General features: G+C 36.0%; 1 protein-coding gene across 1 annotated transcript in view; it reads left to right on the forward strand.

Annotated features, from left to right (window-relative positions):
- Positions 1-4,147: 4,147 nt before the first annotated feature.
- LOC124887045 overlaps positions 4,148-25,143 on the forward strand; it is a 33,318-nt gene continuing 12,322 nt past the window's right edge. The window contains exons 1-3 of the mRNA XM_047396212.1: positions 4,148-4,291; positions 4,402-4,527; positions 4,927-5,435. Coding sequence (XP_047252168.1) covers positions 4,148-4,291; positions 4,402-4,527; positions 4,927-5,435 — 779 coding nt within the window. The remainder of the gene's footprint in view (positions 4,292-4,401; positions 4,528-4,926; positions 5,436-25,143) is intronic.

The following is a 25,143-nucleotide window of genomic DNA, read 5'->3' on the forward strand; positions in this document are numbered from 1 at the left end:
AAGGTTGATTAACCTAAGGTAAAATCTGGACAGTGTGTAGCGATTCCCTAAGTCTGACAGGATTAGGAAATTAGACGCTTGAATAGGTCGAGAGATATTTGAGCATATCATCGATAAAGATAACTTGTGATCCTAACCACCGTGAGAATCTTGAGTAAATTTTATCATCTGTCATGTACCGTAAGCCCTAGTGAACATAATCATGGTTATTTCATATAATCTTGGTTACAACATCAAATTCAATTGACAATCAATTATCTGCAAAACTTAAACCCCATTTCAAGAAACAATAAACTACCACTGAGTTAAATTGTAAACAACTTGAGTTCACACCTTATTCCCTGTGGTATTCTACCCTAACCTAGTTAGGTTTTATATTGACAACGATCGCTTACACCCATTCAAGAGTGTCATTTGAGTGTTATCAAAAATGGCACCATTGTCAGGCAATATGGTTGTAAATTGAAAGTTTGAGTGCGCTAATTTGCTATTAGTTACGTTTTTTGGATTTAAGTTTGTTTGTTGTTTTTGTTTATTTGCAGGATCTTAACAGTGTACGCCAAGCACAGCTCAATCCAGAACTGCAACGCATAACAAGAAATGGCAGAACAACCATTGCAGTATGAGTTTGATGATGACGATGATGGTATAGACGGAGCAGGTACAATGGGTACTATCATTCCTCCACCACTAGAACCTGGAGCAAAGTTCAACATTATAAGGACGATGATCCAACTCCTGAACTTGAAAGGGTGGTTTGGATGCCTTCCTTGGGATAACCCTAACCTGGATCTTATAAATTTTACCACTATTTGCAAATCTTTTAATAACCCAGGAGTGAGCCAGAACGCTATCCGGTTAAGGTTGTTCCCATTATCTCAGTCTGGGGAGGCAACACTATGGCTGAATAAGCGGACGCCTAATTCTACAACTAACTGGAGGTAGTTGAAAGGAGCTTTCCTAGAATGGTTCTTTCCCCCTTCCAGGAGGGTACAGTTGAGGGATGAGATCAGTAACTTTAGACTACTCCCGAATAAGGCCTTGCATAAAACTTGGGAGAGGTTCACAAAGAAGCTGACACAATGTCTAAACCACAACATGACAGACATATATTTGATGGAGACTTTATACAAGGCTCTTAACTCTGTAACAAAGCTGATTATAGATAACGCCGCGGGTGGTTCATTTGTTGATCTATCTTTTTAAGATGCCTCAGATATGCTGAATAGGATGACCAAGCTGAGTCTGTCTTGGTACACCAAGGATTCTGTGGTGGAAATCCCCACTATTCATATTGGAATGACTTCTAAACAATACAGGAGAGATGAGGATCAGGATCAAGATATGGACCATCTAAAGACTCAGATAAACTTGCTCAACAAGTACTTATTATCTGGGAAAATTGAGAGAGTAAAGGCTATGACTTCTCAGTACTAAGTCAATGTTGAGATTGAAGAAGAGGCTAATTATGTTAATAATCAGGGGGTTTCTAAGGCAATATCAAGGAAATCAAGGTCGTAACATTTATAACAAGCCTTGTTACTGAGATAGAGAGCAAGGCAAATGGAGAAGCAGAAATGAAAGGAGTGGGTTATATGTTCTTCCTGGAAATCGGGAAGCTACTGCAACTAGCTCTGGAGAGATGTCTTTGGAGGAGTTGATGGAAAACCTGTTGAAGGAGTTGAGGCTACCAACTCAGGTGTAAATACTATGAAGAGTGAATTTTCTAGTCTGAGTTAGTTGGTTAGTTCATACTCAATTTCTATCAAGCAGTCGGAGCAGCAGATGAGCCAACTCTCTACAGTGCTAAACCATGGAAGAAGTAGTTCTGTATCTAGTGAAACTACTCAAATTTTGCAAACTGATGGCTCATGTCTTGCTATTACCACCAAGAGTGGTAAGATCTTACCTGGCCCTTCTGTTAACAAGTCTGTGAATAATAATATGGTTATGGATAAACAAGAAGAAAGCAATTCAGGGGAGTCTGCGAAGCTGAATAGCTTTGTTGATGCTTTATAAAAGGTAAGGGAGAAGGAAGAGGAAGTGGTGTTGAAAACTATCCCAAGAACACCACCACCCTTTTCTCAATGATTGAGGAAAAAGGTTGATGATGCCAAATTCAGCAAATTTATGGCAATGCTCAAGCAATTGATAATAAATGTGGCTTTGATTGAGGCACTTGAGAAAATGCCAGGATATACAAAATTCATGAAGGACTTTGTGATAAAGAAACGAGCGGTAAGCTGTGAATTTGAGGCAGATCTCCATGTTTGTAGTGTTATCTCTACAAGGACCTTAATGCAGAAAAAGCCAGACCCAGGTGCAGTCATTATTCCCTACACAATTAGAACTATGGAATTCACTAAGGCACTGTGTGATTTGGGAGCAAGCGTTAATTTGATACCATTGTCTATTTATAGAAAGTTGGGTCTAGGGAATCCCACACCCACCAACATGAGACTGGTGATGGCGGATAGGTCAGAAAAGTGACCTGTTGTTATTCTGCATGATGTGTTGGTAAAGGATTCCAATTTCATATTCCCTACAGACTTTATCATTCCGGACTATAAGGTGGACTTCGAGGTTCCCATAATCTTGGGTTGACCTTTCCTTATAACCGAAAGTGTGTTGATCGATTTAAGAGCGAATGAGCTCTTATTCAAGATAAATGATGAAGTAGTATGGTTTGATATGGGAAAATCAATGAAACATCATGAGGAAATGAGTGTGTTCTCAGTAGTTGATGTGTATTTTGAGGACAAACAGGACGTGCCCGTAATTGAGTAACTTGTTATCGAACCTTTGGATGCCGTCATGATAAATTATGATATTGAAGGCAATGAGGAGTACGAAGAGAAAGTTATCACCTTGATAGGCATGGGTTCATATCCTCATGCTCCCAAAAAGTTGTACCTTGATCTGGCTAATCGACCAACACCACCAGCTAAGCGATCTATTTAAGAGCCTCCAGTATTGGAGTTGAAGGAGCTCCCTGGGAATTTATGGTATGTGTTTTTGGGTAAAGGGAACACGCTACCTGTTATTATTACAACTGATTTGGGAGAACAACAGGTTAATGCACTTATTTCATTACTTCAGAAGCACAAGAGAGAAATAGGGTGGACCATCACAGATATTATTATTATTCCGTCGGGCATCTACATGCATAAAATTCAACTTGAGAAAGATTGCAATCCAACCATAGAACATCAGTGCCGTCTTAAACCATCAATGAAAGAGGTGGTTAAGAAGGGGATTATTAAATGGTTGGATGCAGGAGTGATTTACCCGATTTTTGATAGCAAGTGGGTGAGCCCAGTTAGTGCGTGCCCAAAAAAGGGGGTGTAACAGTGGTTTCTAATGAAAAGAATGAGTTGATTTCACTTAGGCCAGTAACTGGGTAGAGAGTTTGAATGGACTACCATAATTTAAATATTTGGACTCTGAAGGACCACTTCCGAATGCCTTTTATGGACCAAATACTTAACCGATTGGCCGGTAGGGGGTGGTATTGCTTTTTGGATGGTTATTCTGGATATAACAAAATCAGTATTGATCCTAAAGATCAGGAGAAGACGTCATTCATATGCCCATATGGCACCTTCATATTTAAGAGGATGTCATTTGGACTATGCAATGCACCCACCACTTTTCAATGGTGCATGATATCAATCTTCTCTGACATCGTAGAAGACACCATAAAGTTACTCAAGGATGATTTCTCTGTTGTGGGTGATTTATTTGAAATGTATTTGGAAAATCTGACTGTGGCCTTGCAAAGATGTTTTGAATTTAACCTATTGCTTAGCTGGAAAAATGTCATTTCATTATAAATGAGGGCATCGCTCTTGGCCACAAAATTTTTGAAAAAGGGATAGAAGTTGATTGAGCAAAAATGAAAGTTATCGAGAAAATACCACCTCCTATTTTAGTGAAGGGAGTGCGTATTTTTCTTGGTCATGCAGGCTTTTATTGGAGTTTCATAAAAGACTACTTTAAGGTTGCAAATCCACTTTGCAAGCTTTTGGAGAAGGAAGTGAAATTTTTCTTCGATGACGAGTGCTTGAAGGCATTTGATTGCCTTAAAAAGAAGCTGGTTGAACCACCTATTGTTATTGTACCTAACTGAGAAAAACCATTTGAGATAATGTGTGATGCAAGTGGTGTTTCCTTGGGAGATGTATTGGGACAAAAAAGGGACAGATTGTTTCATCCAATATATTATGCCAACAAAGCACTGAATGGAGAGCAAAAGAATTACACCATCAATGAACAGGAACTTCTGGTTGTGGTATATCCTTTTGAGAAATTCAAAGATTATCTCCTTGGGGCCAAAGTGGTGTTCCACACCAACCATGTTGCCTTGAGGTATTTGATGGATCAGAAGGATTCAAAACCAAGGATAGAATAGAAGGTGAACAGGAAGCCAGTGATGAAACAAAGATAAATGATGCATTTCCTAATGAAGAGATCCTGGCGGCTGTTGTGGAAAAATTTCCTTGGTACGCGGATTATGCAAACTACATTGTGAGTGAGGTCATCCTAGAAAATCTTTCTTTCCACCAAAGGAATAAATTCTTGCATGATATAACACATTACTTCTAAGATTAGCCTTACCTTTCTTCAGAGATGCGCAGACAATATCACACGAAGATGTGTACTGGAAGTAGATGTATTATGCATATTGGAGGCATGTCATGCCTCCGCAGTTGGGGAACACCATGCGGGTGACCGAACAACTAGGAAGGTTTTGCAGAGTGGATATTATTAGCGGTTTTGCAGAGTGGATATTATTGGCCAACATTGTTTAAGGATGCCCATGAGTTTGTGCTGAAATGTGACCAATGTTAGAGGCAGGGGTCAATCTCTAAAAGACATGAGATACCCCTGACTAAGATACTTGAAATAAAGTTGTTTGATGTCTAGGGTATTGATTTTATGGGTCTGTTTGTAAGCTCATATGGGATGAAGTATATTTTGGTTGTTGCTGACTATGTCTCTAAGTGGATCAAAGCTGTGGCCTTGGCAGATAATGAAGGAAAGATGGTTGTTGCTTTTTGCAAAAAGAACATTTTCTCTCCCTTTAGAGTACCACGTACTATCATAAGTGATGGAGGATCTCATTCTTGCAACAAATTATTTAGAGCAGCTTTGGAAAATTATGGAGTGAAACAACACAAAGTGGGTACCTCATACCACCCACAAAGCAGTGACAGTGGGCAAGTGGAGGTGTCAAATCTTGAAGTTAAATCCATCCTAGCTAAAACGGTGAATGCTAATCGGAAAGACTGGTCTCGAAAGCTGGATGATGCATTGTGGGCTTACCGAACTTCTTTCAAGACACCCATTGGCATGTCACTATTTCAGCTGGTCTATGAAAAAGCTTGCCACTTGCCAATAGAGCTGGAACATAAGGCTTTATGGGCGCTCAAAAGGTTGAATTTGAATTGGAAGGAAGCAGCAGAGATGAGACTGGGACAACTAAATAAGATGGATGAATTCCATCTCAGAGCATATGAACGAGCAGATCTAAATAAAGAAAAGATAAAATAGTACCATGATTGGAGAATAGAGAAATGAGAATTCAAAAAAAGAGACTTGACACTTCTGTTTAATATTAGACTCAAATTGTTCCCAGGCAAGCTGAAATCTAAGTGGTTAGGCCCTTTCAAGGTTAGTCGAGTCCACTCATTAGGAGTAGTAGAACTCGAAAATGAACACGGTAGTACCTTTAAGGTAAATGGGAAACAGGTCAAGCTTTATATTGGTCCAAAGTAATTAGTGAAAAGCATAACCATTATCTATCTCGATTAAGTCTGAAGTAATCGAGATACCTGAGTCGTGCCACAATGCTAAATCAGGCACTTCATGGGAGGCAACCCATGATCTCTGAGATCGATCCAGTCCAGGTATACTCTAACCCTTAATTTAGCATTGCTTTGATTTTAAGTTGAGGGTGTAGGGCAGTCTGTTGTTGTAACGTAGTTATGGTAACTAGAAGAAATTTAAGCACAAAAAGCAGCTGACATGTTTTTGATTGACTTTCGAACACTCCTCTAATGTATTCTTTGATAAACTGCATGGATTATATTTACTTGTGACCATTGTGAATCTTGTTTTGGTATTAGTTATAGATTCTTAATGATCATTGATGAACAATTGCATAAACTAGATAAGCAGTGGTTTGTGATATACTTATGTGGCAGCTGTGTGTGAGCTAGTACTTGTTTCACTCTATATGCTAAATCTAGAAATTCCATGGTTGGTCTTGCCATGGTCATAAGATAGGAGTTAGGACAGGATCATAGGCCGTTGTTGATTAATCCACTTTTAGCCTAAATAGTCGTCCCTGTGTGCATAATACCCCTTGATCCCTGTGTAGAGACTAAATTGACCATTTATTTCATATGAAACCTTTCACCTTCCCATTATACCACAATAAACCTATTTATCCCTAGCTTTCCTTGGTCACTAAGAACCTTAACATAAGCAAACAGCCTAAGTTGAGGGTGGCAATCATAGAGGTACATGGTGTAGGATGAGTATGAAGAAGGGTGGAATAAAAGAGAAAGAATAGATGTTGGGTGCTAAAATATATATATATAATATATATATATATAGAGAGAGAGAGAGATATAGATAATAATAAGAGAGGGGGGAAGAGTAACACCCAACTTGAATATGGATGATAAAGAGAAGAGAGGAAGAGAAAGAGGATAATAAGTGAGCCCCAAGAAAGTAGTGTAGTGTCAAGGAGGCATTTTCACTCTAAATGACCTTGAATATCATACAAGCCCCAAACCACATTATAAGCCTAAATGAAGTCCTATAGTGATTCTAGCTGGCCTATCTGAACATCTTGGTAATAAAAATAAGGGCAAGCCAATGGTACTTGGCATACACTGACTGGAACTTCCTTTTGAGAGTAAGAGTCTCTTGGTGACCCCCAGTTTTGTATTTTTGGATTCCTTATATGAGAAGGGGGAGATTTCTTTGTTGTGAGGGCACACTGATATCATTGCTAGCAACTCGCTTGTTTAGATAGTGTGGCATTGGTATGTGAATGGTTGTTGAGGCTAAGATTGATTTCGCCGCTTGATTCCTTTATGTTACAGTATTGTTCTTATTTTAATGATATGCACGGTTGGTATTAGTTTGTTTGGCATTGGAGGAATAACTTTTTATTGAGCTTAAATGGAAAATTGGTGGCTGAATGTGCTATGTGTTCTCTTAGTTGGATTAAGTTGCTTGAGGACAAGCAATTGTTTTAAGTTGAGGGTATTAATGAGTGAGCAATTGATAACATATTTAAGGCCTTTAACCTAGAATAATTGCGAGGTCGTAAGCAAATTTTGTCATTTTTTTGATGTGTTTATGTTGATTTTACAGTATAAGCTGATGCAGTAGAGAACCAACAAGAATAAAGGAAAAGAAATTGAAATATGGAGAAAGCTGAAGAGAAGTATTGCTGGCAACATCTGTGATAAGTCGTTAGACCCATGATAGGCTATCACATTTGTCTTCAAACATAACTAGAGAGTTGCCATTAATTGAATACTGTGATGATATCCGGAGATAAGATGTCAAAAGTATGATAAGCCATCAGGGATGTCGTCAGCCTTAACCAGAGAGTGAGATTTGCAATAACGTTATGACAGCATGTCGTGATAAGGCATCAGAGTTGTGATAAGGTGCCAGGATCACCGTCAACCTTAGGCAAAAATCCACAAAATGGAAGAGGAGCTGATGACATCTATGATGTGCCATCAGACTCCTGATAGGACGTCATTGTCACCATTAGCCTGAGACAGCAAAATCCAAACTTAAAGAGAATCTGACGACATCCGTGATAGGCCGTCAAACTCCTAATAGGCCATCACGGTCGCCTTCATCTATTCCGAGGAAAATCTGTAACTTTAGTTTTATTTCCTTATTTAGGGTTAACTATTTAAAGCCTTGTTTTAGGGGTTTCAAGGATCGATTAACATATCCCACAAGATAGCATATAAAAATTTTTTTCTCTCTCTTTCTAAGACCAATATTTTGGTGTTTTGCCTTGTGTTTCAATTCAAAGTATACTTTTGATTTTCTTCATCATTGCAACTTAATCCTTTCATTTATGAATTCAATTTGCATACTTGTTTCTTGCATCATGAGTGGCTAAACACTTGTAACCTGAATCATGGGATCTAGGGTTAGGTCATAATAAGGTGATAAATACTCAAGATTTAATAGGTGTTAGGATTTCTTTGTAATTCTGAGATTATAATTTACGTCTGTTGGTTGCAAACAGTAGGCGTACGTACTTTAGTTTGCTTGAGAAATAAATCATAAACAGTAGGAAGTGAATTATCAATAGGGACTCGAAAAGGCTTTGTTTAATAATCAGCGCTGTAATAAGGTTGATTAACTTGAGGTAAAATGTGGATAGTGCATAGAGATTCCCTAAGTCCGAGAGGATTAGGAAATTAGACGCTTGAATAGGTCGAGATACATTTGAGCATATCATCGGTAAAGATAACTTGTGATCCTAACCACCGTGAGAGTCTTGAGTAAATTTTAGCATCTGTCATGTATCATAATCCCTAGTGAACATAATCCTTGTTATTTCATAAAATCTTGGTTAAAAACATCAAATTCAAAGTGACAATCAGTTATATGCAAAACTTAAACCCCATTTTAGGAAACAGTAAACTACCAGTAAATTAAATCGTAAACAACTTGAGTTCATACCTTATTCCCTGTGGGATTCTATCCCAACCTAGTTGGGTTTTATATTGATAACGATCGCTTAAACCTATTCAAGAGTGAAATTTAAGCGTTATCAGAAGCCTCCATTTCTCAGGATCCTTCAAAGGTGTTAGCTTTTATAGGAATCCCTGGCTCTAATATCAAATAAAAGGGTCGAAAGAGAGTTGCTCATCGACTCAGGGAACTATTCCCAAAATTAAATAGCAATAAGAACTAGAAAATAAAAAACACAGTACATGCAGGAGTGCAGAAAAGTAAAGTCATAGGATTTTTACGTACAAACTCCTTGCTCAAAGGAGAAAAACCATAACCAGCCTCCAGTATTTAAAGGTCCACTATATTCAAACTCTTGAATTCAGCCTCGAAGGATTATTCTCTTAATCCTTCATTTCATAGAAATAACTCTATTACAAAGAAACCAAAGCAATAACTCTACTGCTTTTCGCCTCAGCTAACTCTAGCTAACAGCACCTCCAGATAACTCTAACTAGACTCCTCAATCTAACTCTAACCGGATGCTATCAACTAACTCTAGATGATTCTAATGAGAAGTTACACCACAACACTGATAACGCTCAACTTACGCCTTAAATAAATGCAAGGCGATCGTCATAAATATATTTACCCAACTTTAGATTCGGGGTCGAATCCACAGGGAACAATGTGAATGGCGATTAAACTAGTTCGAAACTGTAGCTACAAGTTAAATTGAAATAAATAATAAGAAAAGATAAAATAGGGGCTTTTATCAATCAAACAAATTTTAAATTTTCAACTTATTTTAGATCTCAAAACTTTGATTTCAATATTTCAAATCAATGATATACAAAAACTAGGGTTGTGATCACTATGACTATTAATCTCCATTGAATAATAACTATTCATGATTCTCGTAATAGGTGGGAACAACAGATTATCCCTGTCGATGATACTATCTGACTTATCTCTCGACCTCACCAGACAATTTATTATCTAATTCTCTCGAGCTTAGGTAACATATCTATTTCCAACCGAATGTTATCTCAGGTAGATTGATCCAGCTACAGCATAAATCATTAAACAGAAGGTTGGTAGCTTCTAAGTCCCTGTTGATAATTCACGACCTCTAGTCTATTTCTCCATTATAAGAAAATAAAACCTAAGGCATAACCTAATGTTTGCAACCAATAGATTCAAGTTAAAACAACAGAATTTCGAGACATTCCCACAATCACTCAAACCCTAATCCAACTATTAAATCAATAAAATATTAATCATAGATCCCACAACCCTAGTTGTGGGTTTTAGTAGCTCATAAGATAGAAAGAGATAACAAAGATTAAATTCATAACTTAAAGCAAGTGAACTTACAAAATCTGAAATTCAAAGTTGTTTCTCCTTCAAGTACAATAAGAATTTCCCACAACTAAATTAAAGGATGGAAAATTGAATTCTAAGTTAACAGTCAAAAACAAGTGAACTCCCCTTTACTAAGTTACAAGATGTCAAAAGCTGCTTCCCAAGCTGTTAATGAAACCCTAAAAGATGTTATTTATACTAAATCCTAATTAAGGTAATAAAATAACAAAATCACAGCTGGGCTCGGATTTAGGTGACGGCATATTGTGTTGATCGTCAGGCTTCTGACGGCGTCTCATATATGTTGTCAGAAGTCATGCCTTCTTAACCTATTCTTCCTAACTCAGACGATGTCCTCCCATGGCTTACCAGAGGAGTGATGGTGTGTAGCAAATGTTGTTAGACCTTCAGCTTATTTCACTATGTTCTGTCCTACTTGATGGCATCTTTTGACGGCTTACCACACTTGTCACGACATATTGAAAATGTCGTCACCTTCATCCAGAAACTCTTCTTCACTGTTCTTCTTGACGCCTTTTCCTGGTAAATTACGACATCTCTGACGGCTTGCAAGAATTGCCGTCAAACTCATATTAGCTCACTTATACCAGATTTTACTTATTTTGTTCATCTTTACTATGTTTTCCTCCTATCCTTGCTACAACTACAATATCACAAGTAAACAATCAAAAATAACCAAAAGTTGCTTAAGACTTTACAATTATTTAGAGTTAAAAGCCTCAAATGTGTTAGCATCTGCTCACACATCAACACCCTCAACTTAAAACAATTGCTTGTCCACAAGCAACTACATAACACCATACTACGATGCTTAACCAAGAGACACATAAGATACCTATCACAGTTGAGTATCAAGTTTAGCTCAAAACTCATGCCACTCTCCACGTTCAATCCAATTGTGCATATCCATGAAGATTGATAATGTGACCCAAAGGAATCAAGATATGGCATCAATTCAGGAACAACAACCATGCATGTACCAATATTACACTATCCAAATAAGTTAACAGTTAGCAATGCAACCAATGTGTCCTTACAACAAAGAAGTTTATCCTTACTCATATATGAACTAAAGCATGTCAATGCGGGGACGGTCAAAAGACACTCACTCTCAAAAAGAAATTCCAATCAATGCATGTCAAATACCATATGCTTGCCCTTTTTTTTATTACCAAGGTGTCCAGACAGGTATGTTAGGATCACTATAGGTCTTTTCTTCGGATTGTAATGTAGGCGAAGGGCTGGTATGATATTCAATGGCATTTAGAGTGACTAAGCCTCCTTGGAGCTACCTTAACTTTTGGGGTTCACTTATTAACCTTTTTCTTCTTTTTCTCCTTTTCTTGATCACACATTATTCAGGATGGATGTGGCTTTTCTTTTTCATTCTTTTTCTTTTCTTGTTCTTCTTCCACACCACCCAGCTTTTTATTCTTTTTCACGTATTCTTTTCCTTTAATTCTACCTTTCTTCATACTCAGTTTACATTATGCACCCCTATAATAGCCACCCTCAACTTAGGTTGTATACCTAAGTCTAGGTTCACAGTGTCCAAGGAGGACCAGGGCCAAAACAGATTCATTATGATCTAAACAGGAAGGTGATAGGTGTAATAGAAAGAAATGGTCAATTCAGGCTCAAAGTAGGGATCAAGAGATATCATGCATACAGGGAAGGTCATTTAGGAAAAAAGTGACTTAAAAATCAAAATGGCCTATGATCCTTTCCTAACCTCTATCTTTCAACCAAGGTAAGACTAACTGGGCAAGTTCTAGATTTAACACACAAAGGGAACTAAGTAGTATCTCACACACACATGGCACAAAGGTTCATCACAAGCTACTACCTATCCAGTTCATGAGATTGTTTAGCAGTGGATATCATGTCACTAGTACTAATGTCATAACAATATGCACAGTGGTCACACATGAATGTATATCACACAGTTATAAAATAGAGCAATGGAGAGGTGTTTATCAGTCTCAAAAATCAACAAAAATATGTCAACTGCTCTAGATACTTATTTTTCTCTAGTTAACCACAATATATCACAAAACAAACACAGTACACCTAAACATGTTGGCTCTACTAGGAACAAAACTCCAGGGAAAAGAGGTGCGGCAACAAAAACCACAGGAGGACATCAACACCTACAAGTAGCCCTGCCCTCAACTTAATATCATGCATTGTTCCCAAAATGTCAAATCAAAACAAGAGAGTTAGAAACATACCTGTGGCACCATGGGTGCGAAGATCTGATGTCAATCACATAATATGAATACAAACAACAAATTACCTTGGATTGCCTCCCAAGAAGCGCCTAGTTTAATGTCGCGGCACGACCCAACTCAGCTTTTTCCTCCACTTTGAGGATATGAATTTCACCCCCAACTTAGAGTACATCTTCTTTCCTCGCTCATAGGGAGGTGGTTCAAAGATTAAGAAGCCGAGTAATGAATGATGCATGGTAAACAACTCGACCTTAAAGTGAGCTGTGTTTTTATGTTTTTTATCAAGTGTAAAATAAAGAATATAGGATTCTTATTTCTCATCTTCACAGTCTTCCACTAGTTTAGATGATTCCCAAGACAAGATATCATCTAAACATAATATGTAAAAATGCTTCAAGTGTGGCCCAACAAATCCTACATCAAAATTTACACTATCCTCTACACACTCACTTTTATTCATCTTCTCAATATTTTTACTTTGAATTGGGCTAGAGTCTTCATAAGAGATTGGCATGGCTTCTTCTTTTGCCTCTAGCACCATTTCGTCAATCTTGGCATTATCCCTCATAGTTGGCTTGGTTGGTTGGGAAATCTCCAAGGGTTGATCAACATCAATCTCATCATCAGTATAGGAATCTTGCTCTTCATCATCACACTCTTCCATTATTTTAAATGATTCCACAGACAAGATATCATCTAAACATAATGTAGAAAAGTGTTTTGAATGATTGACCTCGAGATCCATCTCTTCTATCCTTTCTCTTACCCCAATAAATGCCCTAATGTCTTAACGTATGTCACTTATGGTATCATTCATTGTGTCTATACGATCCAATATTAGTTGAAGCGTAGCTTTAATGTTACTCTTTCCAGTGCTGCGTTCTTCATTTTCTTGACCATAAGACCTGTCATACTCATAAGAAGAACTAGAACTTGGGTTAGCGCAATAGGGGAGGGGGAATTTGAGCAATCACTCAAATGTCCATCTTGACCACCACATAAAGAACAATTATACTCTCGGTAGGATAGATATGGTGCATAATCTCTCTCCGGGGAGCATATCTATAGTTATGCCAAAAGTGGGGTCTATGACAATATGGACATGGATCATCCAGATAAGATTTGCAACCATCAAACTCAAATTCATTCCATGATTCCATGGTAAGAAATAAGCAAAAATAAAGAAATTCTACCTAACACACGAAACAAAGGAAATCACAAACAAATATTTACAAGTTCAAATTCAAGCAAGTAAGGTAAAATTCCAAACCAACTCAATACGTCAAATTGTTCTTCGGTAACGACGCCATTTTTTATGACGCTCAACTTACACCTCAAATAAGTGCAAGGCGGTCGTCGTCAATATATTTACCCAACTTCAGAGTCGAGGCCGAATCCACAGGGAATAATGTGAGTGGCGAATAAACTAGTTCGAAACTATAGCTACAAGGTAAATTCAAATAAATAATAAGAAAAGACAAACTAGGGTTGTGATCAGTATAACTATTAATCTCCATTGAATAATAACTGTTCATGATTCTCGTGATAGGTGGGAACAATAGATTATCCCTGCCGATGATACTATCTGACTTATCTCTCGAACTTAGATAACATATATATTTCCAACCGAATGTTATCTCAGATAGATTGATCTAGTTACGGCATCAATCATTAAATAGAAGGTTGGTAGCTTTCAAGTCCCTGTTGATAATTCACGACCTCTAGTCTATTTCTCTATTAGAAGCAAATAAAACCTAAGGCATAACCTAATGTTTGCAACCAATAGATTCAAGTTAAAACAACAGAATTTCAAGACGTTCCCACAATCACTCAAACCCTAATCCAACTATTAAATTAATGAAATAATAATCATAGATCCCATAACCCTAGTTGTGGGTTTTAGTAGCCCATAAGATAGAAATAGATAACAAAGATTAAATTCATAACTTAAAGCATGTGAACTTACAAAAGATAAAATTCAAAGTTATTTCTCCTTCAAGTACAATAAGAATTTCCCACAACTAAATCAAAGGATGGAAAATTGAATTCTAAGTTAAGAGAGTCAAACACAAGTGAACTCCCCTTTACTAAGTTACAAGATGTCAAAAGCTGCTTCCCAAGTTTTTAATGAAACCCTAAAAGATATTATTTATACTAAAGCCTAATTAAGGTAATAAAATAACAAAATCACAGCTGGGCTCGGATTTAGCTTATGGCATAGTGGTGTTGATCATCAAGCTTCTGACGGCATCTCAGATATATCATCAGAAGTTGTGCCTTCTTAACCTGTTCTGCCTCACTCTGACGATTTCCTCCGACGACTTACCTGAGGAGTGATGGGGTGTAGCAAATGTCGTTAGACCTTCAGCTTATTTCACCATGTTCTATCCTACTTGACGGCATCTTATGATGGCTTACCACACTTGTGACGACATATTGAGAATGTTATCACCTTCATCCAGCAACTCTTCTTCACTGTTCTTCCTGACACCTTTTTTTGGTAACTTACCACATCTCTGACAGCTTGCAAGAAATTCCTTCAGACTCATATCAGCTCATTTGTACTAGATTTTACTTAGTTTTTTCATTTTTCCTATGTTTTCCTCCTATCCTTGCTACAACTAAAATATCACAAGAAAATGATCAAAAACAACCAAAAGTTGCTTAAGACTTCACAATTATTTAGACTTAAAAGCCTTAAATGTGTTAGCATCTGCTTACACATCAAACACCTACTACAATCATAAGCAAATGTAGGAAAACTTTTAATTACAAATTACAAAGACTCAACTATAACAAGGAGATAAAGATGAACTAGATGAGCAACAAGTTTCCTTCTACGATTCCAGCACTTGATTCTTCCAACGCTGCAATACTTTAGAAAGATATATAATTGTGAGTATATGGAAGTGTTGGTTTTCTTATTATGGAAGATGAGCAATATATATATCTTGATAAAAAAAATCTAGAAGCAATCTCATTAGCTAGAAAAAAGGTGGCAGCAACTTTTCACCAACTTTTGTACTTGCCTGTCTGTCCTAGCAGGTTAACTATGACAGTGACAGGTGAGCCCAACCTATTTCTTAATATGTAAAGGTGTTTTTCATTACAACAAGGGCTCCAAGAAATAGGTCCCAAACTATGAATTTGTCAATCATCAAAACTAATGACTTAATAATTCCTTTCATGAACCTTGAGCTAGCTAGAAGCATAAACCACAACCCTACCATATTGCATTGATGTATCCTAAAACTAAATACAATAGAAGTATGTTATTTTTGATGCAAAATATAGTAACCAAAATAGGTTGGGGTCAAACCCACAGGGAAGATGTTGAAATAGTTTCTTGACTTGATGTAACTCACGAGCAGTGTAGAAAAGTAAATGGGGGATTTGGGAAGTAGTCAGTAAGTAGTAACTGAACTTGAGTTCTTTGAGTTGTAAACAATAGAAGAGGAACACCACTCTCGTGTTCTCCCTGGCTTCTTAACTCCATAAATTTCTTGTGATCAACCAAACTGTTTTGTTGTTTTTCATGTAAAGTCAACAAGATAGGTATTATCAACCATTTTGTTAACATAAAGATATATCTCACTCTTTAACGGTTCAGTCTTAGGGCATCTCCTTGCTCCTCCTTTTTACGACCTCAGTTCACTGTCACCCTTTGAGTACAAATGATTAGATGAGATGGTGGGAATTATAAGGTGGAGGTAAATCTCAAATTAATTTCTTAATATACTTTTCCTAATCACAAACTCCCTTGTGAATACGTTTGCAAATTCAATCTATCTCAAGCTTCTGTAGTAGCTATGAGATTAATTATTGTGAAAAAGATTAAGATACATGCATAAACCCCAGAATATATGAATATCACACTTTCTTTATGTAGCAAATCCTTAAGGGTTCTGACAAACCTAGTAAAGTTGATTAGTCGCTCATGTTCATCCAAAAATCCATGATTATCAATGAAATAGACATGTAATTAATTTCACAATAATGAGATGAATAAAAGACGAAGTCTAGAATTGAATAAAAATCCAAAAAATCTTAAGAATAAATTTAAAGTATGTAAAAGTAAGTAACCTAGTAAGAATGTGTAACCTAATAACAGATAAACCCTAGGATATTTATAGTATCTCAAAATAACCTAGAAATCCTAATAAAAATGGGAAAGTTAAAGTTATGTCGGTACTCGGTACGACTCAATCTTTAACTCATGCCGACATCATACGAATCGTACTTGTGCCTCTGGTATCCTTTTTGGTTTTTGGTCTTCTAGGCTTCAACTTTTTTCAACATACAACTTTTGATCACTATTCGTACCTTAGTATATGACTCGTGTCCTTCACTCGTATCAACCTGGGACTTTTATCTTACCAAGCTTTGAACCGTGGTCTACTTATAGTTTCCTCATATGAATTATACTCAAACTTTTGAGTCGTATACTTCTAAGACTTTCAATTTGGATGACATCTTTAGATTCTGTTATGCTTATGACTTTATGTACGACTCGTACCCTCACTTACAACTCAGATGCTCCAGTTATATCTTGTCTATACTTAACTTCTTAGTTTGGCTTTAGGTTCTGTTGGGCTTACGAGTCAGCCTATGAGTCATATCGATTGTCTAAGACTCATAGGGTAACTCGTATCTTGATCAGAATTGGTCTTTCCAGGTCATTTTATTTTCTTTTTATCCCAACACTTTTATAGACATATTTTACCTGTAATAAACCCCAAAGTGCATCATATCTACTAAAATTACCTAGGTACTTGCAAAAATTCATGGTTTTAAGCATTGAAAGTATCGTGTCTACACAACACATCATGAATCAGCACACAACCCAATCCTACAAGGGACGCATCACAATATACAACAAAACCATCATTACCCTCATGTAGGGTCAAAACTAGCACAGAAGTCAACTTATCCTTCAACTTCTCAGAACTACCCTCACAAGCATCGGACGACAAAACCTTCACCTTATTCTGGGTTAGCTTAGTCAACAGAGCAACAAGAGAAGAGAAACTTTTCTCAAACTTTCTATGATACCCGACAAAGCCTAAGAAGCTCTGAATATCGATTGGAGTTGTGGGTCTAGGCCACTTCTTAACCGCCTTAACTTTCTACGTATCCATCATAATCCCCTCACTAGAAATAACATGCCTAAGAAAAGTCACAACATACAGCCAAACTCACACTTATAGAATTTAACATGCAATATTTGATCATTAAGGGTCTGCAACATAACTCGAAGGTGATTAGCATGATCCTCATCACTCTTAGAATACACCAAGATATCATCAATGAAGATAATCACAAATAGATCTAACAATTGTCTGAAAACTCGATTCATAAGATCCATAAAGGTAGCCAGAGCATTGGTTAAATCAAAATACATAACCAAAAATCCATAATGACCATACCATATATAGAAAGTAGTCTTAGGAATATCAACTTCCCAAATCTTCGACTGATTGTAACTCGATCAAAGATCAATCTCAGAGAAACATCTAGAGCCCTAATATCATTGATCATAGAAAGAGGATACTTATTCTTCATTGTAACCTTATTCAATTGTCGATATTCTATACATATCCGAAGGGACCCATCCTTCTTTCGTCTGAAGAGCATGGGAGCACCCTATGAAGAAACACTAGGGTGAATGAAACCCTTAAGTTAATTCAACTCAACTGGAGCCATCCTAAAAAGAGGAATAGATATAGGATGGGTATCTGATAGAAGATCAATCCCAAAGTCTATTTCTCTATTAGGAGGAATTTTGGGAAGATTATCAAGAAACACCTCAGGAAACTCATTAACAACAGAGAGAGATTGCAAGGGAGGACCCTTATAATTAAAATTCTTACTCTGAACTAAATTGTATAGACACCCTTTGAAAATCAACTTCTGGTCTCAAAGATAAGAGATAAACATCCCTTTAGGTACTAAGGAACTCCCCTCCTATTTTATTACCGGTTCATTAAGGAATTAAAAATTGACCTTTTGGGTCTTACAATCAAGAGAAGCATAGGATTAATAAAGACAATCCATCCCCAATATTATATGAAAATCTATCATATCCAAATCTAAAAATCCATCAATTTCTGCATCTGAACAATAGACACCACATAACCCCTATAGATTTTCTTATCCACAATAAGGTCACCCACCAGAGTAGATGAAGAGAAGTGATCAAAAATTCTTTTGGGATCAAATCCAAAATGCATAGCCACATAAGGAGTCATGTAAGAAAGGGTATACCCTATATAAATAAGATAATATGTATATGTGAGAAGAGTTGTAATATACCAGTGATGACATCTTGAGATGCCTTAGATTCCTGGAGGGTAGCGATATCATAGAGACGATTCTGGACAATGCTCGTACCAGAAGTAGCACCCTTTGGCGCATAAGCTGAAGATGTGGCAATAAAAACTTTATTAGCACCTGTAGCAACTCTTGTTGAAGGGCAATCTCTCTACAAATACCCTAAGTGACCAGAATTATAGAACTAATTTCTCCCCTCATCATAAAAACCATGATGAAGCTACCTACAAAATCTACAAGGGTAATAAGGTAGGGCACTCTAAGCTCCACTAGCCTAAGGCTGGGCACCTTGTGCCTTAAGACCACTGATGGCCTAAAAACGATGATCACTAGATGGCTTAGGATAAGGAGCACTAAAAGACAATTACAAATTTCTCTAATTCTTCTTCTTAGTCCACTGCCTGCCATTTCTCCCACTATCCTACTAACCCCCTCACTGCTTTGAATACCTAAACTACTTTTTCTGTCTTTCCCTATATCAACTTGCTTATTCTTTTCATCCTCTACCTACTACATATAAACACAAGTCTAGAGATGTACATGTCATTTTTCAACATAACAACCTTCCATTCCAACACCAAGTCATAAGACAACCTAGAAACAAACTTCCTCATCTTAGATCTCTGACTAAACAACAGCTCTAAAGCATAACAAGATAGTTTCTAAAACTTTAGAAAATACTCTTTTACACTCATCTTGACCTTCTTTTTATTTACAAACTCCTTAACCTTATCTTCCCTCAATTCTTGAGGAAAAAAATTATCAAGAAAGGCACTTAAAAAGTCATCTCACCCATCCTGCTCAGCATCATGACCCCTAAACTGCTCTCATTCGTCATACCACTTATAAGCTATATCTTTCAATTGATATGCAGGAAACTCCACACCTTTTAAATTGGTACCATACATCACTCTAAGATCTTTTCCATCTCATCTATGAACCCTTGATGATACTCAACTTTAGAGCCTATAAAGGTTGGGGGATTCCATCTTATGAACTAACCAACTCTAGTGATCTTAGAAGAATAATGAATAAGAGCAACAAGGTTAGAATAATGAGACTAAGGTGCTACTAACTAAGTAAGCAGAGAAATAGATTGGCAAAACTCTACATTATAAACTTTACCCTGAAATATTAGGGCATTAGTATTATCATCGCGGGGAGTCCAAGGAGGACTAGTAAAAATTGTGGAACTCTAGGTAGGTCAGTACAATCTAGAATAGGGACCCTAGGCTAGGTTTGCATTCCATAGACAAGGCGAGTTCTATCCACGTTGTACCCAGGTATGACAGAAGAGTTTGTATGAGAATCTTTGGGAAGGCATGATCTGAAATGCAAATAAATTAGGAGTTAGGGAAATTTTAAGACACTAGACTCTATATCCCAAAAATAGAACACAAGAAAAGGAAACATTCCTAAATACTTTATATCCTCCTCCTTATAAGTGTGGTGTGATACACACTTATAAAAAAGACTCTACTGGACATAAATTTATAGATGCCTAAAGACAATAAACCTATGCTTAGATACCAAACTTTTCATAACCTGACCCTGGGCCTAGTCATGACGGGTATCTCAAGAACACCAGGGGTCAGAGGCCACCCCCTTAGCCTAGCCAACAAGAACACAATATATATAACAACAAAATATATTGAAACATTAATAGGAATAGTAGATTAATGAACCAAGGCAGGGGTTCTAAGAGTTCAAAAATACCCAATCCACAATTGTCCACAAAAGCCTTTAACAAAATTGAACATTAAACTAGATCGAGACAGGCCCCCGCCCATAACCAAAGGTATCTAAAATGACAGTTTAAGATGTAAATGAAGACTTGATAATGAAAAGTTAGGACTTCCAGAGAATGGAATCTCACCATTTTAACACTGACCAATGAATAAATCTTAATTGCTTACTCTGCATAAGGTAATAGAAGAACCCCTAAGACCCTACATCGTGTGGGGATGAGGCATTTGTGGATGGTTAGTGGGATAAGAACTAATAAGTAACTCAGGGAATAAGGATAAAATAATGCCAATTTTAAAATCAAAGTAAAACCATTTGCACACATTATGTATAGATACATATATAGATGTCGGGATAGGGAACAAGGTTTAATAATGAATTTAAAATCATTAACCTAGATTTTATAGCTCATACTATTCTAATGGCATGCATGAGATATATGGATTCAGCTCTCCCTACTGAAAGGGCCCCAGTGTCTGTTAGCCACACGAACCGGAGAAAACACCTCGGGAAAGCTAAAGCCACCAAGGTAACTAGCCGTTCTAAATACATATATAAAGTGTGACACATGTACACGGCCATCAAGACCCCCACAACAACAAATGTGGTTTCAATTATCACCCCTCCCAGGACCTCCACCTTACACGAAGAGCTACACAACCCCCTTTAAGCTGAATTAAAATAAGTTGCACACAATTTCAACCATTAACTTGGGAATTATTCATTAAGGAATTAACCACTAGGTATCTTTATACCATTAATCTTGCAAGATTAATTACACATGTTAGACCAATTCATATTACCATATTGACTCTCAAATTTCCAATTTGAAATCATCTATAGAAACCAAGGGCTTGCTAAATAATGTTGATTTAAAACTATGGATACAAAGGCCTTTAAAAATTAGTTTATGTTAACAGCGTTCTAGAACCTCTCCTTCCCGACATTGAGTCATAAACTCGGATGCGTCTCTCTTTTAGAACGACGACAGTCAACACCCAATAAAATTTATCACCACAATGGATGTACACTTCATCGACCAAATGCCAAGGTAAGCCAGATGGCATGCTAAAACCCTTGATGATGTTGATTAAACATTTCTTAATTAGGGAAACTTCCGGCTGTTGTTGACAATACCTATTCCAGGCATTATTGATGTAAACTTTGTACAATTAATTATTTGTCGTGTATATATATTATTCTTATATTTGCAAGTTGGTATTCTTTTTGAGGTAGTAAGAAATGACATTGATCTGCTACACATATTATAAAATATTTCAGATTACGTGATGATAAAATTAATACATAGATGCAATTAAATAAAGTATTAATTAATAATAATATGTATGACATTTAAACCTCTTCATTCCAACAAGTTTTGGGTTGTGACATCAAATTAAACCAATTCTTAATTTGGGCATGTGCAACAACAAAGTTGAGCATATCAAAACCAATACTTGATTCGTTCACTTTGTAGTATTCATCATTTTGTTTTCTACATGATTTACATGTGTTAATGTTATGTTTTTACAATAATAATTATAAAAATTAATATCTTTAAAAATAATTTATGTACCTACCAGTAGGGGTGGGCGTTCGGTCTGTTGGGTCTAATTGTTTAATATTGGTTCGGTTTATCAATTTTCGTATTGACAAAAATGACAACCATAACCAAACCAAAATAAAATCGGTTTGGTTTGGTTTTTAAAAATGCATTTCGGTTATTTCAAATTTTTATTTTGGTTTGAAATATTAAAGTAGAGAGCCTCTCTTTTTCATAACTAAGCATTTAAAATTAATGATTTTTTTAAGAAAAATGATTTTTTTCAAATCTATTTTTCATTCCCAAATATAAATAACTATAAGTAACTCAACATGAATGAAATAAAATAAAATTATCATAAGATTAACATAATACATAACGTCATTGATCATTATATATTAATTTCCATAAACAGTCCTGTCCACAAACAAACACAAAACTCATAAACTTCTCCCGAATTGCTTAGTGAATGGTAATATGTTTACTGTTTAGAAATTTAGACACCTTGGAGTTGGAACTAGGGTTACTAAAATGTATATATAATTAATATAATATATTGATAATATATATGATTGTATATATATAATAAATTAATAATACATACATATATTATAATATTATTTATAATTTCAATTTTCAATTTTTTGGTTTAACCAAATTCCTTTTTAAGAAAAACGAAAAACAAACCATTTAACCAAAATTTAAAAATTGAAAACCAAAATCAATCCGAAAAACTGAAAAACCGAAACCAAAATTAAATTTTGGCTCGGTTTTTTGGTTTTTTTGATTTTTTGGTATTTATGCCCAGCCCTACCTACCAGCATAATGTTTTAACAGCCTATCGTTAATCCAATCTGAATAGTTGTTGATCAACTTAGGTAGTTTTTTTGAAGCCTCATCTAAGATGTTGAACCTTAAAATGGGTAATTCTTCCATTCTCCCAAACTGACAGACTCTAATTTTCTTCTGCTTTAGAAGCAGTTGATGGATTATTAACTGTGATATTATGTTGTTTCATCTAGAACGCAAGAATTGTCAATGCTAATCATAGATATACAATAGATTATCTATCTATTGCGATAGATGGATTATCTTGGGATAAATTCAAATAGGTAAGGAGGAGTTGTACGATAATTTTAAACAAATAACCCATCTGTTGAAACATATGACTCATCTGTTGGTACAAATTAAAATTGTATGAAAACCTATTTGATTTGCTGAAATAGATGTACATATGTTGCAACAAATAATGCATCTCATGCAACATATTAGACAATTGCTGCAATAGATAACGTATTTGATGCAATAGGTTAAATAACTGTTGCAATAAATGATATATCTGTTTAAAAATTTATAGCAGTTGTATCATCTATTGAAATAGATATGTGTCTGTTTGTTTATTAGAACAAACGATATACATTTACCTTCTTCAGCTTATGTTGCTCTCTTATTTCCCTTATACATTGATCAAAGGTACAACACAAAGACAGAGGAGTTGCAATTTTGCTTTTTTTGATACTTGATGATACCTTGGAAATTTCTTTCCTTCTCCTTTTAGCCACCTTAATATCTAGTGGAGTGTATGGATATAAAATCCTCTTTAATGGAATGGCACCCCTGTTATATGTCAATTCTTTTATAGAAGTAGTTAATGCATTAATAGTATTAATCACTCCATCATGTTTCTCCTTGCAGTCTTGACATTTGTAAACGGAACATTTGCTAAAAGGAGAAAAATCTGTACAACCAGTATGATCATGATCAAAATGGTTTGTTGTTTCATAAACTATAAGAGGAGAATCGTAAGCCCTAACAGCAACACCACTACCACTACCATCATCAACAACAACAATAAGACCATCCTCCAAAATTGGTTTTCTTATAATGGTTGTTGCTCCAAACAATTCTTTTTTCATTCTATCAATGACTTTAGGGTCCACTAAATTTTTCATAGACAGTAAAGTAAGAAAAAATGGCATCTTCAACTCTTGATTGGTCGAAACAAGCCACGGATGAAAAGCTAAAATAAATCAGCACATATATTAGAATGATGATGAAATCATTTAAACAATCATTAATTAAAATAATAACTTAATTAGAATTAGACTTACTGCTTCCTTCTTGAGGTTGAAGAGATAATTGTTTTTTGCATTTTTATCAGTTTTGACCGAAAACCATCTCAGGATTCTTGAACATGAAACCTCTTATTGGTAGTTCATTTGTTGTCTCAAATAAGGAATGGCTTTAAATGCCCAAGCCTATGAAATAACATAAATAAATCAAAATATTATTGAATAAAAAAATGAATCATATCATAATAAAAGAAATATTTACCATGAAAGCCCATGGAAAGCCATATAAGTTCACTGTCTTTGGCGTTAACGGAGTCAACAAATATTTGACTGTCATTTTGAAGCTTTCATAACCCCAAGGATAGCTGTTGAATGCCTCAAGATCCTTGGAGAGCTTTATTAAACCATGTTGTATGTTGTTGTTAACGTCTCTCGCCCAAAGAATATTATGTACAAAACAAACCAAGCACAATGATTGTTTGTTCTTCTTTAAAAGTATTTTACCTTTCCATGCTTCTATAAAAATTTTATTTTTGAATCTTGGACCAACAAGGGACACCAAGTCTTCACGATCACTCAACTTGCATTTACCATTTTTGGGTGTGTGGAGTGTTTTTTGTGGTTAGAATAGGTATAACTTGAGAAGGAGGAGGAGGATAATATTTTAGTCAAGTAACTATGGCAAACTCCCTCCAACCAAACTAAATAGGCATGTCATAGTAATTTATCCACACCTCATCCATCCTATCTTATTTTATATACATAAACCTATCATTTGGAAACAAGTATTTTTTCCTCCGCCAAATAAAGATATTGCCCAAAATAGCTATCCCTAAAATAAGCATCCAAATATTGTTCTTGAAGTATTTTTCTGAAGGCGTCGAAAGATTTTTTCATGATGACTAACCACGAAATCACCCGTTAAATCTGTGGCACCATTGCACTGTATTCTCACAGGATAACTATCAATGTTAAAAGTTTTGACCAATTCTTTGATTAAAGGGATATTAGAATTTGGATCATTTATTTTGAAACATTCCTCCTCTCCATTTTCATCATCTTCTGCTCTTGATTGAGATAACTCTTATAAAGCAAGCTCATGGAGTGGTGG

This window comes from Capsicum annuum, chromosome 9 (assembly GCF_002878395.1).
Source record: "Capsicum annuum cultivar UCD-10X-F1 chromosome 9, UCD10Xv1.1, whole genome shotgun sequence".
Classification (NCBI taxonomy): domain Eukaryota; kingdom Viridiplantae; phylum Streptophyta; class Magnoliopsida; order Solanales; family Solanaceae; genus Capsicum; species Capsicum annuum.